General features: G+C 42.2%; 1 protein-coding gene across 1 annotated transcript in view; it reads right to left on the bottom strand.

The window, feature by feature from the left end:
• The window catches only part of LOC141069551 (carbonic anhydrase 15-like), a 61079-nt gene extending 46320 nt beyond the window's left edge, over positions 1-14759 (bottom strand). Inside the window, exons 1-2 of the mRNA XM_073559203.1 lie at positions 14693-14759; positions 4137-4172 (exon numbers count right to left, since the gene is read on the bottom strand). Of these exons, the coding sequence (XP_073415304.1) occupies positions 4137-4172; positions 14693-14759 (103 nt within the window). The remainder of the gene's footprint in view (positions 1-4136; positions 4173-14692) is intronic.
• Positions 14760-18006: the final 3247 nt, after the last annotated feature.

Here is an 18006-nt window from a genome sequence, read left to right as displayed (position 1 = left end):
AGTCACAAGCCATCAAACAAAGAAGAACTGCTTAATTTTTTGTGCCAGGAGTGGCATAAGGTCACCCAAAAGCAGTGTGAAAGACTGGTGACAAGCATGCCAGGACGCATGAAAGCTGTGATTAAAAATCATGGCTATTCCACCAAATATTGATTTCTGAACTCTTCCTGAGTGGTAAATATTAATCGGTTGTTAATTTAAATTATCACACTAGAACTCAGTTCTGTACTGAACACACTGCCTTCCGCTAACAATACATATGTTATTTCTGTAAGTTTAGCTCATGGTAAATGTCAACCCCATATATAGAGACCACGTGCTCTGAGAGACGTATATAATGGCCTGCAGGAAGGAGGGGGGCTCTCTTGCCACTCTCTTCGGCCACTACGTTGAATAGACAGCTGGTATGTAACTTTTTTACCACGTGTGACTTCAAGAGAAGCTTATGACAGAGACAGACTTAAAAGTTCCTTGCAGGATCGCAGGAAAGAAGTGGAGCAAGCTTTGCTATGAACAAATGGACAATCTCTTTATAACTATTTTACCTGTTCTCATATTTCACTATAATCTTTTTTTGGTGAGCAATCCAAATAAACCACTACATTTTTTTTTTTTTTATAAGAAACTTTGTGAAATTTCCTTTAGAGAATCACATCTGGTAACAAGTCCTGAATAAGTAAATATAAGAGAGTAAGTATTTTTAACACTGAGTCAACATGAGTATTGTTTTTTTCTACATGAATAAGAACTTGTTTTCTTTGCATTATTTGAAATCTGAAAGCCCTGTTTCTTTTTTATTATTTTGTCGATTTCTCATTTGCTGCAAATAAATACAACTTTTTTACCTTTAAATTTCGGAGACATGTTGTCAGTAGTTTATAGAATAAAAAAACAATGTACATTTTACTCAAAATATATACCTCTTTATAGGTAGAAAAATCCATTAAATTGAAAATTATGCAGTGGTCTCTTAATTTTTGCCATACACATGTGCACAGTGGGTCCAGAAAGTATTCAGACCCCCTTTAAATTTTTCACTCTTCATTTCATTGCATCCATTTGGTAAATCCAAAAAAGTTCATTTTTTTTCTCATTAATGTGCACTCTGCACCCCATCGAGACTGGATAAAAAAACAGAAATGTAGAAATGTTTGCAAATTAAAAAAGAAAAACTGAAATATCACATGGTCATATGTATTCAGACCCTTTGGTCAGACACTCATATTTAAGTCACATGCTGTCCATTTCCTTGTGATCCTCCTTGAGATATTGCCACTCCTTAATTGGAGTCCAGCTGTTTAATTAAACTGATAGGACTTGATTTGTAAAGGCACAAACCTGTGTATATAAGACCTCACAGCTCACAGTGCATGTCAGACCAAATGAGAATCATGAGGTCAAAGGAACTGGCCCAGGAGCTAAGAGTCGGAATTGTGGCAAGGCACAGATCTGGCCAAGGTTACAAAAGAATTTCTGCAGTAGTCAAGGTTCCTAAGAGCACAGTGGCCTTCATAATACTTAGATGGAAGAAGTTTGGGACCACCAGAAGTCTTCCTAGACCTGGCCGTCCAGCTAAAATTGAGCAATCGTGGGAGAAACAAGAGCCTTGGTGAAAGAGGTAAAAAAGAACCCCAAGGTCACTGTGGCTAAGCTCCAGAGATGCAGTACGGAGATGGGAGAAAGTTCCACAAAGTCAACCATCACTGTAGCCCTCCACCAGTCGGGCCTTTATGGCCCGACGGAAGCCTCTCCTATGTGCGAGACATATGAAAGCCTGCATAGAATTTGCTAAAAAGAAACACATGAAGGACTCCCAGACTATGAGAAATAAGATTCTCTGGTCTATTGAGATGAAGATAGAACTTTTTGGTTATAATTCTAAGTGGTATATGTGGAGAAAACCAAGCACTGCTCATCACCTGCCCAATACAATCCCAACAGTGAAACATGGTGGTGGCAGCATCATGCTTTTGGTGGTATTTTTAAGCTCCAGGGAAAGGAAGACTCTTCCAGGGTGCTCTGGACCTCAGACATGGCCGAAGGTTCACTTTCCAACAAGACAATGACTCTAAGTACACAGCTAAAATAACAAAGGAGTGGCTTCAGAACCAACTCTGTGACCTTTCTTGACAGGCCCATCCAGAGCCCTGACCTACACACAAATGAGCATCTCTGGAGAGACCTGAAAATTGTTGCCCACCAACATTCACTATCCAACCTGACGGAAGTGGAGAGCATCTGCAAGGAAGAATGACAGAGGGTCCCCAAATCCAAGTGTGAAAAACTTGTTGAATCATTCCCAAGAAGACTCATGATTATACTAGCTCAAAAGGGTGCTTTTACTCAATACTGAGCAAAGGGTCTGAAAACTTAGGACCATGTGATATTTCAGGGTTTTTTTGTAAAAATTTCTACATTTCTGACTTTTTTCAGTCAAGATGGGGTGCAAAGTGTACATTAATGAGACAAAAATGAACTTTTTTTTTAAATTTACCAAATGGCTGCAATTAATATTAATAATAATAATAATAATAATCTTTATTTATATAGCGCCAACATATTCCGCAGCACTTTACAGTTTAACAGTGTCAAAACACAAGTCATAAGTAACAACGTTAACAATACAATAATTAAAGCAAAATAAGACAACCCTGCTCGTGAGAGTTTACAATCTACAATGAGGTGGGGGAGATACAGAGTACAGGTGTGTATTTACAATGGTGTGATAGGCCGCTCTGAACAAATGTGTTTTGAGGGAGTGCCTGAAACTATGCAAATTTGTGGATAGTCCTAATTTCTTGGGGTAGAGCATTCCAGAGGATTGGCGCAGAAACAAAGAGTGAAAAATTGAAAGGGGTCTGAATACTTTCCGGACCCACTGTATATAATATATATTGTGACAGGGTCACTGGCACGGTGTATGAGGGAAGATATCTGTCATTGTGCATACTGACATCAGTGATGTGAAACCAGGATATTTTTCCTTCAGCACACTAATTGTTGAGAGGATTAAATTTAAGTTGCATACATGGGCTGGTTTTATGTTGATACCCATAGAGCGGGTGGAAGGGTGCTCACCATATCTCTACTTGCAGAGCCGACACAGGCATGTGTACTGACAGGACCTGAGATCATCACATAGTCTGGCTTAAAAAGCTTGTCTAGAGGGTCAGTGTGTGGTGTGTATTGGGAGAGGAGGAAAGCCCACGTGGCTCAAGGAGGAGCTGAAGACGGTGTGTGCAACCTGTGGGTGAACCCTGGAAGAAAAGGACTCTTTGAACTGTATCTTTGTTTTATTTTATCGGTTCCCACTAAGGGTTACTGATGTGCTAGAGTACATTTATATTTCAAGATAATGTATTTGTAACACAATAACTAGTAAAGAAAACATAGGGCACAGCAATCCAGGCTTCTTTCCTCGTTAGTACAACTACTCTTATGATCTGCCATAGATTTATTCTAGACTACCACCAAGCCCGCTGACTCCATCATCCTCAGAGATACGTTGTCCACTCTGGCAGTGCACCTGTCCCTCATATAACTCAATGTCCACCAACCTTGTGATGTCAGAAGACCAGGCCCGTTTCATGGTACCTGGCCGAGACCTAGGTTGCAGGTGCCATTGGAATGTCCATCAGGGATCTCCATTTGGCCTCCCACTGCCTTGAATGTTTGGCCCATACTGCTTCTAGCAACCCACCGCACCTGAACTTGAACTCCAATGTACACTTGTTCACTGCCTGACACTGAATTGCATCTAACCTTCTTATCAGCACTAATGCCAACCCACTGGACTAGTCCTATCCTTAACCATTTTCTATCTTTTTATAAGCTAAGCCTATTATCCTTATTCTATATCCTATGCTGCCCTAAGCTTACCCTTATGCTATACTCCCATTATGCATTAACACCTTATATAGTGTGCATCAGCATAATATATTACATTACACTACATTGAACAAACATTACTTTTACATATAAAACCGCAGAACGGTATTCACATATTGCATCGGTTGTCTTCAGGAGTAGGAACAAGGTAAGACAGTCCACTCCCTACAAGTATATAGTCATCTGTCCCATAATCAGGGGAAAAATAACATTTTTTTGTCCAAATAACTGTTTTGCATTGTACTTACCACACACAGGGTTTTGAGAGGTGTAACACCATTGGCCTGTATTAAAAAATATATATGTGAAAAACATTTTCTTTGCTAAAATGTACTAACATATTTATCATTTAAGTGTCAATACTTTTTTTCTGCATTTTTTATGTATAATGTGAATTCTTAAGGCAACACAATATTTTTACTTGACTTTTGATTCTGATGCAATAGCTGGCCACAGATGGCTTGATTTTATAATCATTCCAGCCATTGGTCCATCCGACATGTAAAGAGCTGCTCATAAGCCTCGCTGGCAATCAGAAAGGTCATTAACCCCTTTCACCTCAAAGTCTGCTTCACCTTCCCAACCAGGCCGAATTTTCTAATTCTGACCAGTGTGACTTTATGTGATAATAACTCTGGAACGCTTCAACGTATCCCAATCAACGGATTCCGTGTTTTTTTTCGTGAAATATTGTACTTTATGGTACTGGTAAATTTAAGTAAATATGTTTTTCATTTATTTATGAAAATATTGAAAATTTGGGAAAAATGTTTAACATTTTGCAATTTTCAAACTTTTATTTTTTATGCCCTTACACGTGAGAGTTATATCACACAAAATAGTTAATGAATAACATTAACCACATGTCTACTTTACATCAGCATCAGTTTTGAAGCATGATTTTGTCTGTTAGGAATTTAAAAGGGCATACTATCCTGAGCCTAATGAACCTTGTTGCAGATTTATCGTGTATTTTCTCTGAAGACCATCTATAGCTACAGTAAGTGAAATAATGACGTTAAAAGTGAAGGATCTTTTTCTACTTAAGCCATAAAACACTCCAGATGAACCTAATACATAATAAAGGGAAACGTGTCGAGTGAAGTGGTAATTAGTGAAATGGAAATGAGTGAATAATGTCATACTGATGTATGTTAATAAGCTAACTGACTTAGTTTTCATGCATTGTATCAGTATTCATTTTTCTGGTTGGTTTTGTGTCAGACGGTTATCTGTAAGCATGTGTTCCTTAGCAAGCATATGTTGATATACCCTGATTATCAGGTGACTCTATAGGGTCCATAGCATCTGAATAAATACTTGAAGAAGCACTTCAGCCTTTATGTATGATTTTCTGTGTCATTTGTATCTTGTATCACGTGTATCCTGTGATAAAATTGTGTTATTGACCCCATCTACTTATTTTCAGTAGGGTCTATTAGGGGCAGGAGGGATAGTTGTCGGTGAGCGGGGGCGCCATATGCGCAGGATTGTTAGGGTGCCAACCTTCGATGTAAGGTAGGGCTACAACAGCACTTTATTAGCGCAAGACATAGCCCCCCTTGTAGTTTTATCTTCATATTCATGTCTGACATTAATGAGACTATTTCAAGTTGAGAGAATATCCCTAGAGTAACATATGGTAGCCTTATTGGTTTTTTTTTATTTCGCATTTAATATTTTGGAAATGGTAACACTGGTGTTGTTTTTGGTGTACAGTTATGATTGTTATGATTGTATCTCGCTCTGATAAATAGGGCATTACAGGGCCAGGAGGGATAGCTGCCATCGCTCAGGGGTGCCATTTGCGCAGCAGCGCAGTCCTCTAATGTGCCAACCTCCGCGGCTAGGCAGGGTGACATTAGTCTTTTTCTAAGGTGAGATACATTTTTTCATTTTTTGCCCCCTTGTGTGTTACTTTGAAAAACAATTGTAGGTATGGTCATTGTCTTTATGATAAATTTTAATAAAAAATAAAAGTTATAGTTTAGTGTAATGAGTATAATTTGATAGTACAGTTCTTTTCGGTGAAGTTAGAAGGGTTAAAAATGTATCCACAATTTCAAATTTTTTCTACAAAAACTTTTTTTTAGGGACAACATCACGTTTGAAGTGACTTTGAGAGGCCAATATGACAATGCACAAAAATGATTCCATTCTAAAAACTGCACCCCTCAAACGGCTCATAAACAAATTCAAGAAATGTATTAACCGTTTAGATGCTTCACCGCAATTCCGATGTGGCAGGAAAAAAGATAATACAGTTTCCCCAAAAAAATTTGCTTTAGCCCCAAATTTTTCATTTTCACAAGGTAACTGTCACGGTCACGTGTGTCTGGACGCAGCGAGTACCGCAAGGCGAACCCATGACACACGTGACCCTGGATACACCGCCTCCAGTAGGGCGAATTTAAATAATAAAACATGCAGCTGGATACACCGCCTCCAACAGGCGAATTTAGGTAATACACGTTATATATACAGTAGTCTGGAAACCCCGCCTCCAGTAAGGTGAATTTAAATAATAAAGGGGAAACCTGGGTTCCAATAACAATGGTGGGCCCTGCAATAGGGAATAGGGACATGGAGACCTCCTGTACTCCCCTGAGCCAGTGTCCCTGCACTCCTAACGTTCCCTATGCCGGTTCCGCACCGGGCAACGCACGTGTACCTTAAAACTCTGACTCACCCTGCACCTAAACCCTCACTAGGGAATTGGTCGGTGCGGAATCTAATCCCACCACTGCACTAAACACACATAAGGGAAAATGACAGAACAGGGGGACACCACTTAGCTTTGCTCTGTTGCTTACGCTCCCAGCAACAGAGCCCACCACCTGCGTGCATCTTCTCCTCCAACTGGATCCATCACCATAACCGGATCCATCACCATAGTGCAGCCTTGGAGCAGAGTCCACTACTAGTTGCAGCTGCCCAGTAAACAGAGTCCAAAAGATGAGTCCAGCTTCTGCCAAAAAGTCCAGCATGCTTGAGTCCAACTTTTCTGCCAAAAAGTCCAGCATGCTTGAGTCCAGTTTTCAGCAACCAAGTCCAGCATGCTGAGTGCAACTCTCACCATAGTCGCCACTCCACCAAGCCATGCAAGCACTTTCTGCTGACACCATAAACTGTGAATCCACCACGCCATGCCAGCCCTACTTACAGACCACATCGTTGGACTCCACCAATCCATGCCAGCACTCCTTGCAGACTCCAAAGCTGCCACTCGTCCCCACTGGCTGGGCTGCCCAGGACTCTTGCTCAGCTCCATCTTTCACCCAGGCTTCCTTGAGAATGACTAACTATCACCAACAGTGATTGAACACACCTGACACTCTTTTATAGAGCCTCACACCTGATTTGTAATTACGAGCACATTAAACCAAAGTGCAATAGTGCGATACCACTCACCACCACCGGGGCAACTTAGAATGAACGACACCACGTGTAATAATTCTAATGGCCACCGGGGGGCAATCACACCACACTTTGGCACCCAGCCAAAGGAAAAAAAAAAGTTCAATTTGTCCATTTAACTTGTCAGATGCAAACTGGATCATGACAGTAACAGGAGAAAATGGACAAAATTGGTTTTGCAATTTCTCCTGAGTAAACCAATACCCTACATATGGTGGAAAACTACTGTTTGGGCACAAAGCATGACTCAGAAGGGAAGGCGTACCATTTGACTTTTGAAGCGTAACATTAATTGGAATAGATAGCGGTCACCATGTCATGATTGCAGAGTCCCTGATGTGCCTAAACAGTGGAGACACCCACAAGTGACCCTATTTTGGAAACTATGTAAGGAAGAAGATCGGGCTGTGGCTACCTATGAGAAACCGGGTCCGGAACTGCCGAGGCCATGTCCAGTGTTGCAGAAGAGAAGGAATTGGTTGTTGGAAAGAACCTATCACCTAGAGAGAAGGGATGTGGTAAACGAGGGGAAGAGAGAGAGTCTAGCGTAGGAAAAGTCAGAGAGTTCACGCCATAGGGAAGAGAGCGCAGGGACCTGCTGCGCGCTGCATAGAGAGACTGCAGAGCAGAGACCCAGGAGGGGCACAGTTGGGACTCCCGGGTACCAGTGGGTGCACAGAGATGGGTGTCGAGGGAAGGTACCAGCGGGTGTACCGAGTGTCGAGTGCAAAGTGCCAAGTAGAAACTTGCGCAGAGCTTCACTCTTTTGCTCTGCAGTTCAATGGACTAGTTGCTCAGCGGGCAAAACTGGTGACCGCCCGCTGCCTCCAGTAGCAGTACCGTGATTTAGGTGGGGGAAGCCTGACGACGCAGCACCAGCCTCCGCCGGTATCCCATTACCCATTGGGCTGCAAAGGACAGCGGAGTCACGATAAGTTGAATCTGATAAAAAGACTGTTGAGATAAATAACCATTACACTGTTTAATTTGTTTAACACCTTGTTGGCTCCCTGCGAGGAGAACCCCTCGTGTTAAACCGCACCCTTGTTAATGGGTCACCCTCCCAGGGCTGTGGGGTACTCGGTACCGGGCCGGTATCAGTGGGATGTGTCACGGTGGCGGTGACCCGGACCGTGGCCCTGGGTGCCCAAGTAATAGGAAGATGTAATGGTGAAATGGAGTAAATGGAATAGTTCGTGACGCCACCTGTGGTGTTCGGCAAGGGAGGTGTTAAGCCGACGCTGCAGACAGATCCTCCGGGACAGATGGTGTGGTGCAGCAATGATGGTATAGCCCTCCACAGGCAGGGCTGTTGTCCCAGGGCAGTGTAGATGTGGAGACACTTAGGTGGTGTAGTGTCCGGCGCAGGGGATGTAGCAGTGCCAGGCGGACGGACTCAGGAAGGAATGAAGGACACCAGGGCTTGTAGTTCCAAAGCTTTACTCACAGTCTGTAGTGCCCGCTTCTGTGCCGTGTCCTCCGGGTCAGGGACTCAGTCAACCTCCAGGCAAGATGGAATGCTCCCTTCCACACTCCGCCAACTTATGTGCCTTTCCTGAACGTCTCCTCCTGACAGATGTTCCCAAGAACTCTACTTGCACGGCAGACAGCTGTAGCCTGCTTCGGGGACTCTCTACTCCTAAGTCCCGGCTCTCTATCTGTGTTGCTGTTGTGCTCTCAAGTCTTAGATTGGAGTAGTGCATTTACAGCCCACTACTCCACCGGTGTCTGCTGCAGAACCATTAGTGTCCATACAACCTTGGGGACCGGGCCCCGGCCTTGCGCTTAGAACTTCTAGGCAGGGTTCGTCCTCTAACTCACGTCCTCTATGTTCCCTTCTACTCCTACGTTCCGTACTTGTCCTTTCCTTTCTATGGAAGCTCAGGCTTCAGTTCAATGTCCTTCTCCTTCTTTCCCTTCCCGTGCCAGGTGGCTCAGATCACTGAGGCAGCTGCAGCACTCCTTCCTCCATCCCTCTTCCAGGGATCCCCACTCCTCTCCATGTGGCTTCCTTCCTCACTGACCTCCTGTCAGACTGACCTGTAATCCTAAACCATCCCGCTCATATATATTCTGAACTCCACCCACCTCCCAGCATATCTAGTGTTCCAAGCAGGGAACCACCAAAGGTGCTCTGCCTCTCTCTAAGCAAAGAGCCGCAATGTGGTTGTGCTGAACTACTCTATTGTGTGGGGTGCGAGTGTAGGAGCGTGGTCAGGAGAAGGTGCAGTACCTCTGTGGCGACTGAGCTTCAGTGGCGCCACATTAACCCTTGCTCTGCGTCTCTCTGTTACTGCATCCTTTTACCTGCTTTACATTTACACCCATCAAGGAATTTATCTAGAGATGTGGTGAGTACCTTGAACCCACAGGATGTGAATGTCACTAACACTGCGATGTCCGCTCCCCTAGTGTGCTACTATGAAGCTAGTTGGTACTATTTTTTTTTTCTACGAAAAAAACAAGTCATTAAAGGCCCCGTTACACATAACGATGTCCCAGCGATCCCACCAATGATCCGACATGGATGGGATCGCTGGGACATCGCTAGGCTGATCGCTGGTGAGCTGTCATATAGACAGCCCCTCCAGCAATCAGGACCAGCGAGCAAGCTGGTTTCCAGCGTGGCTGATCGCTGGTCTCTCGCTGCCACACGCAGCGATGCGCGCTGGCCAGCAGATGACCAACGATCAAAAAACGACCCAGGACGATGGAGCGCGATCAGCGATACCTGGCAGGGGGGCCGGTCACTGATCCCCGTCACACACACAGCGATATCGCTGGTGAGATCGCTGTGGCGTCACAAAATCAGAGATCTCACTGGCAATATCGCTGTGTGTGACGGGGCCCTAACACTATGACATCCGCTTCCCTAAATCTGTGGATGTACCCTGAGGTACTCTGGTGCAGCCTGTACAGTTTCATACAGTACCTCGCAATATTACTGGGGAAGTATTGTCAGAGTTTTAGTCTCCCTTTGAAAATAAACCAGTGATTCATCTATTCTATACAGATGTCCCTTTGGGTTTGTAAGCCTCAGCAAATTTTTTGCTGAAATGTTAAACTACTGGCCGAATCTTGTATAAACAATCAAAGTTAGGATTGCCTCGGGGAGGACACTGCGCATTATCAATATAACGCAAACATTTTCAGATTGATTCAAATAGCGTCCTTGTCATGGCCATACAGAAAAGTGGTGTGCTGTATAGTATATCAGTACTCCAGTACTGCCAAATATTTTTTTTGGTCGCTATGCTCATGGGACGCCTTCACACCCAGGGCAGTGGGGTACTCGGTACCGGGCCCGATGGTCCTCAATGGGAGATGTCACGGTAGCTGGGGCCCGGCCCGTGGCCCTGGGCGCCCATTGTAAATGTTCAGTGTCAATGTGTAAGTTGTGACGCCACCTGTGGTGTTCGGCAATGAAGATGTAAGCCGACGCTGCAGACAGATCCTCTGGGACAGATGGTGTGGTGCAGCAGTGATGTTATAGCCCTCCACAGGCAGGGCTGTTGTCCCAGGGCAGAGTAGGCAAAGTGACACGTAGATGGTGTAGTGTCAGGCGCAAGGGATGTAGCAGTGCTGGGCAGGTTGGAGCAGGAATAAGTGGAGGACATCAGGGCATGTAGTTCCAAAGCTTTACTCACAGTCTGTTGTACAAACAGGTGCCTGCCTCCGTGCCGTGTCCTCCGGGTCAGGGACTCAGTCAACCTCCAGGCCAGATGGAATACTCCTTTCCAACACCCCGCCAACATGTGCCTTTCTGAACGTCTCCTCTTATAGCGCCTTTAAGTGAAGTACTCCTAGTACTGAGTTACACTGGAGTTCCTCCTGTCCGATGTTCTTATGAACTCTACTTGTACGGCAGACAGCTGTAGCCTGCTTCGGGGACTTCTTGCTACTAAGTCCCGGCTCACTATCCAGTTGCTGTTGTGCCCCCAAGTCTTGTGTGGGAATAGAGTGGTCACTACTTCTATTCCTCCGGTGTCTGCTGCAGGACCATTAGTATCCATACAATCTCGGGGACCGGGCCCCGGCCTTTCGTTTGGAACTTCTAGGAAGGGTTCTCCTTTAACCCACGTCCTCTGTTCTCTTTTACTCCTCACGTTCCATACTAATCCTTTCTTTCTATGGAGAATTAGGCTTTCAGTCTATGTTGCTCTCTCACTCCCTTTCCCGTGCCAGCAGACCCAGGTCACTGGGATCTGCTGCAGCACTTCCATCCATCTATCCCTCTCTCCGGGGATCTTCTTCTCTCTAGCTCTCCAACCAACTGACTTCTAATCCTAAACTCTTCCCGCTCCTTGTAATGTAATCTAACTCCACCCACCTCCCAGCACGTTTCCTGTTCCAAGCAGGGAGCCACCAATGTGTGCTTTGCTATACTCCAAGCAGGGAGCCGCGAAGATGCTTTGCTACACTACTTTGTGGTGTGGGGTGCAGGTGTTGGAGTGTGGTCAGGAGTATCCACCTTACCTGGATGGTAGGATACCACACCTCAGGAGGAGGTGCAGTACCTCTGTGGCGACTGAGCCTCAGGGGCGCCACACTCATATGCAGCACAATACCCCAAAATGTCATCATTTCTGATGCATTTACAGGTGTAATCTGACATACAAGGACGTTGAATTTTGGGTGACAAATTGATGGACATATAAATTTGTCTGTGCCACAATAAGATATATTATTTCCTGGCGGAAAAATAATTTGAAAAACTTCATTTCAGTGAGGCATGTAGTGTCAAATGGGATTCCTGAGCTGGCCATTAAATCCGGAATAAAATGCTGATAGTTTTCAAGGGTGGAATTCATATGGGATCGATTGCAGAAGGGGTTTCCTCGATCCTAGGGCGCCTTGCTGGGAGTCCCTCCTCACTATATGAGGAGGAGGAATTAAAATGGAGGAATGTGGGATTTTCATCACTGCCTGAATCTGTGAGAGGCGAGGAAAGCAAATGGCTTCCTCTGGTGAATTGCTTCTTCTTGACAGATGGGCCTTTTTTTACTTTATTCTTGTGTGTGTAAGTGGTGCTTTTACAGGTGTATTGTGTGGGGTGTGTATTTAATGGTATTGTTTATTATTAAATTTACTATAAAAAGTAGAGAAAAAAGAGTAAAGAACAAAAATTAGAGGAAAAAAATTAGGGGGAAAGGAAAAAGTAAACATTTAGAATAAACACTTACGGTAGAAGAAAAAGAAAATGACAGTGACGTTTACTACACTAATGATCTACCTATAAAGCTACTTAGTACTATTTTTTTTTTTGCCAAAGAAAAACAGACATCACTAACACTACGACGTCCGCTACTCTAATACACTACCTATGAAGCTACTTGGTACTATTATTTTTTTTCGGGGGGTGGGGGGAAGCTGGAACAGGGATTGGGAGCTGCTGCTGCTCTAACCCCAGATGAGTCGTGCAGCAGAGCAGACAGCACAGCACAGAAGATCAGACGATTGAAGCACTGAACACAGGAGGACAGCAGCCACTGGCCACCAATTACCTCTCTCAGGGCTGCGTATAAATCAGACAAGTGTAATCAGACAAAAAATTGGATTGCACACTGGCTAATGTTATTCACTGCCTTAGTGCTCATCTGCAATTTTTTTTTCTCAGCTAGAATCTAGATTAAAAAACAAACCGCAGCATGCTGCAAGTGGCCCCGTATATCGGACGAGACTCGCCAATGCAAGTCAATGGAGAAAAAAATGCAATTCATACGCATGTCATATGGATGTGAGAAAAATCGCATTGTACTTGCATGACACTGCTTTTCTGGATCAACTTCAGAGCGATGTTTTAAACACAGATGAGTGCGAGCCCTTATAGGTACACCGGTGGACGTGGTCTATATAACCGCTCTGCATACCAGATCTGCAGGAAACATGGTGTGCAGAGCGACAATAGGTTTGTTTTTTTTTCAAAATTAACCCTTTTGGCGCCGATTGGCTGATCCAATCGGAACCAAAAGGGTTAATATACAGAGGTGACAGTGCAATCACCTCATCTATTTTCACTGCTATGATTCGTGCTGTCTCAGATAGCAAAAATCATATCTTGCCACATTGTAATTTTATTTTTTTTTTTACTTTATTGCTAAAACGCTGTGATTGGCTTGTCAGAATTGACAAAGAAGGACTGAGCTGCTTTTTCATAGAAGATGGTAAGATCACGATCAAGAGGAGTGGTAGATGTGTCTGATAACTGGTGAAGGGTGCGGATTTCTCTGATGGGATACATTTGCAAAGTTGTTTTTTTTCATAATCGCCTGTATTATTGATGAATGAAAAGTTTATTCAAAGTGCAGTTCACGTTTAAATGGCAAATTTTCCAATTACATTTCTGATTGTGTTCCATATAGATACCAAGGTCTTTTTTTTTTCCAGAGGCTGGTCTGGTGAAGAACACAAGTGCACACCTTACTTTACTGAAAGTAGCAGAGATATTGAAATCTACCATATGAGGCTGTAATAAAAAAAAAGAAAATCAACTTTTCACTAATCTACATTTGTAAGGTATATAAAACTATATGAGATAATATATGTAACTAAAGAAGGTGAGCATCTAAGTGTTTTAGGTTTCCTTCACATCTGCAGCAGAGATGTTATAAACATTCAAGACAGGATCCATTGGGGACCATTGGTATCGATGAGACAGACAAATTAATTTCATTGTTCCTCTCCTAAATTTAATTTAACTTAAGCCTCAAATTAAGAATTCACTATTGTAAATATTAGTATTCCCTAGTATTCCAATTTGTACATACAGGGAAGGTATATATATACACACATATATATATATATATATATATATATATACACGCTTTATATACGTGTATATACATGCACACACACACTACCAAGTATAGTATTCAATTATTCAATGACATTTGGTAGTGTGCATGGGGACATAGGGGGCAGGGAGTAAACTATACCTCCTATTCAAAAAGTTAGATGGACAAGAATACAAAATACATTTATATTTGTATGTATTTGATGTATTCTTAGCTACCTACCTTTTTGTATAGGAGGTACGTAAATATAAATTTTAACAAAATTTTAATAATGTTTTTCTTGGTTTTCTTCTACAATACCAGTATATTGCAAACTCTATTGAGATTTCCCTATAAATTATATAATTAGGAATTTGATTTAAAACAAAAAAGGCAAATTTCACATGCAGCTGCTTACAGGGCATTTGGTGTTACATTCCTCTTTGTAGATAAAAGTAATAATACAAGTATTTCATGCACAGCATCTAACTGAATTACAGAGCAAAGCAAGCCATTATGTACAAAATGGTGAATGATCTAGTGTTAGAAAGAGTGGCGGTAACCATGTCTAGATTTCTTCACATAACAGGACAATCATATTAATTTATTCTCACCTCCTCCAGATACCTGTCTAATCACAGGTAAAGCTATTAAGGTCAGGCAGAGCTGAAAGATGTCCATGGCGACTTTGGATTCTGGAAAGTTACGCAGCAGATCTGAGCAGGAACTGACCCCACCACCAGGTAGACTGGACAGTCCCATATGGCTCAGACATCACGGTTTATATATCTGTAAAGATCGGGGCTGAGTTTTAAGATCAGTCTTTCCAGAACATTAAGCCTGGCTCCTCCTGGGCTGCTGAGGTAACTCTACCTGGGACTGTCCATTGTTCAGCAATGATTGAAAGGTTGCTTGCTCCCGTCTGACCAGCCCCAGTATACGTTATAATTGCTTAAAGTTCCCACCTATTAACCTCGTTTTGTCCATCAATTATTATTTATTACTAAATACTATCATATTGTTTCATATATATTGTTTATATACTATTGTTCTCCATTGGAATATTCCTCATTAATCCTTATTATAAAGGCATACAATGATTTAGAAATTCATTCATAAATCATTTCTTTTTCCTTATTTGAAGATAACCTATAACCTTCACCACTTATGTAGCCAGTGGTTATATAATATACATGCACATTGTTCCCTGCATGAGGATCCAAAATCTTACTGGCAATCACCAGTTCTGGTAGTTTACTGGGGACATAAGTAGATACATAATCATGAAAATAAAAAAGCTCAATGACTTGATATGTACAAAATACAGAATTATAGTATGGCCCTATGCTCTCCTGAACCCCCTCATTCATCTTTCATAGGGAAACATACAGATTTAATTCTCTGTCAGACCAATCCAACCGTATATTCCACAGTGAGGAGTATTTCAGAAATAGAGCACCTGTCCTGTTCTGCACTATCGAGCCACAGAGACTCTGTGTGGTGTTGAATAGCTTTTTTGCAGATACAGTGGGGGAAATAAGTATTTGATCCCTTGCTGATTTTGTAAGTTTGCCCACTGACAAAGACATGAACAGTCTACACTTTTAAAGGTAGTTTAATTTTAACATTGAGAGATATAATATCAAAAATAAAATCCAGAAAATCACATTGTATAAATTACATAAATGTATTTGCATTTTGCAATGAGAAATAAGTATTTGATCCCTCTGGCAAACAAGACTTAGTACTTGGTGGCAAAAACTTTTTTGGCAAGCACAGCAGTCAGATGTTTTTCACAGTATTGGAGTTGATGATGAGGTTTGCACACATGTCAGGAGGAATTTTGGTCCACTCCTCTTTGCAGATCATCTCTAAATCATTAAGATTTTGAGGCTGTGGCTTGGCAACTCGGAGCTTCAACTCCCTCCATAACTTTTCTATGGGATTAAGGTCTGGGCCACTCTTTGACCTTAATGTGCTTCTTTTTGAGCTACTCCTTTGTTGCCTTGGCTGTATGTTTTGGGTCACTGTCTTGCTGGAAGACCCAGCCATGACCCATTTTTAATGTCCTGGTGGAGGGAAGGAGGTTGTCACTCAGGATTTTACGGTACATGGCTCCATCCATTCTCCCATTGATGTGGTGAAGTAGTCCTTTGCCCTTAGCAGAGAAACATCCCCAAAACATAATGTTTCCACCTCCATGCTTGACAGTGGGGACGGTGTTCTTTGCATAATAGGCAGAATTTCTCTTCCTTCAAACATGGCGAGTTGAGTTAATGCCAAAGAGCTAAATTTTTGTCTCCTCTTACCACAGCACCTTCTCACAATCACTCACAGAATCATCCAGGTTTTCATTGACAAACTTCAGACGGGCCTGCACATGTGCCTTCTTGAGCAGGGGGACCATGCGGGCACTGCAGGATTTTAAACCTTTACAGTGTAATGTGTTACCAATGGATTTCTTGGTGACTGTGGTCCCAGCTGCCTTGAGATCACTATCAAGTTCCCCCATGTAGTTTTAGGCTGATCTCTCACCTTCTTCATAATCAAGGATACCCCACGAGGTGAGATTTTGCATGGTGCCCCAGATTGATGTCGATTGACAGTCATTTTGTATTTCTTCCATTTTCTTATTATGGCACCAACAGTTGTCTCCTTCTCACCCAGCGTCTTACTTATGGTTTTGTAGCCCATTCCAGCTTTGTGCTGGTCTATGATCTTGTCCTGTCCCTGAAATCATTAGAAAGCTCTTTGGTCTTGTCCATGTTGTAGAGGTTAGAGTCAGACTGATTAATTGATTGTGTGGACAGGAGTCTTTTATAAAGGTTACTATGTAAGACAGCTGTCTTTAATTCATGTAATGAGTTGATTAAGACCATCTAACTAGTCTGTAGGAGCCATAACTCTTAATGGTTGGTAGGGGATCAAATACGTATTTCTCACTGCAAAATGCAAATAAATTTATATAATTTATACGATGAGATTTTCATGATTTTATTTTTGATATTCTATCTCTCAATGTTAAAATTAACCTACCCTTAAAATTATAGATTGTTCATGTCTTTGTCAGGGGCAAACCTACAAAATCAACAAGGGATCAAATACTTGTTTCCCCCACTGTAAGTCTGCTATATACACAAGGCCTATCTATATTTTTTTTTTAAATGTCACTTTTATAGGTTTCAAGTATCTTAATTTCTACTTAATTCAATACTCCTAATGATCAATTAATTAATCTATGAATCCTGAAAGTTTAAAATGGCTCAAAGACACCATGGCCCCCTTCCCACTAAGCTGTACCCACTTTTAACAAATTTGACCAGGACTGCTATAAAATCAAAAGTCGAAAACTACAAGCTGCACAAAAGATTGGAAATATTTCAAATGGTTTTATGCTGGAAATCTGGCAAAAACTATCTGATGAATTAGACCCAATGTATGACCCAGGTTTGAAATAGAAAGTCTTTTATAGAGATCTTGTGTATATATATGTAGTCACCAAGTCTCATTTTTTAGGATTTGTTAACTTATTTTCCTTTATAAAATTGTTGTAATAACCAAATAACATGCTGCCTTTAGGTTAATTCTTCAAGGAATAACTTTAAACATAACATTTCAGCAGATTTTTAGACCCCAAAGTAACCTCATCACGGCAAAGTATCTGTAACAATGATTACTTCCATTCTTTATATGTCCGTATCTCTATTGTCCTGTAATCCACTGGTGAATCCTTATGCAAATGAGCTGACCAATGCATAGATTTGATCTGCAATTCTAGATCTCTTCCTACTCGCAGTGTCGGCCTCCTGACAGTAATTGACAGATCACTCTTCTCTATGACTTGCTCCCACGGCCGACACCATGTGCAAATGCTGTCATTCCTGGGAGAGGAGCACGTGCAGTAATGTCCTGATGACATTGTGAGAGC

Source organism: Dendrobates tinctorius, unplaced genomic scaffold (assembly GCF_039654945.1).
Source record: "Dendrobates tinctorius isolate UK_male_01 unplaced genomic scaffold, ASM3965494v1 ptg000265l, whole genome shotgun sequence".
NCBI lineage: Eukaryota > Metazoa > Chordata > Amphibia > Anura > Dendrobatidae > Dendrobates > Dendrobates tinctorius.
This window is presented reverse-complemented; position numbering and strand designations above follow the sequence as displayed.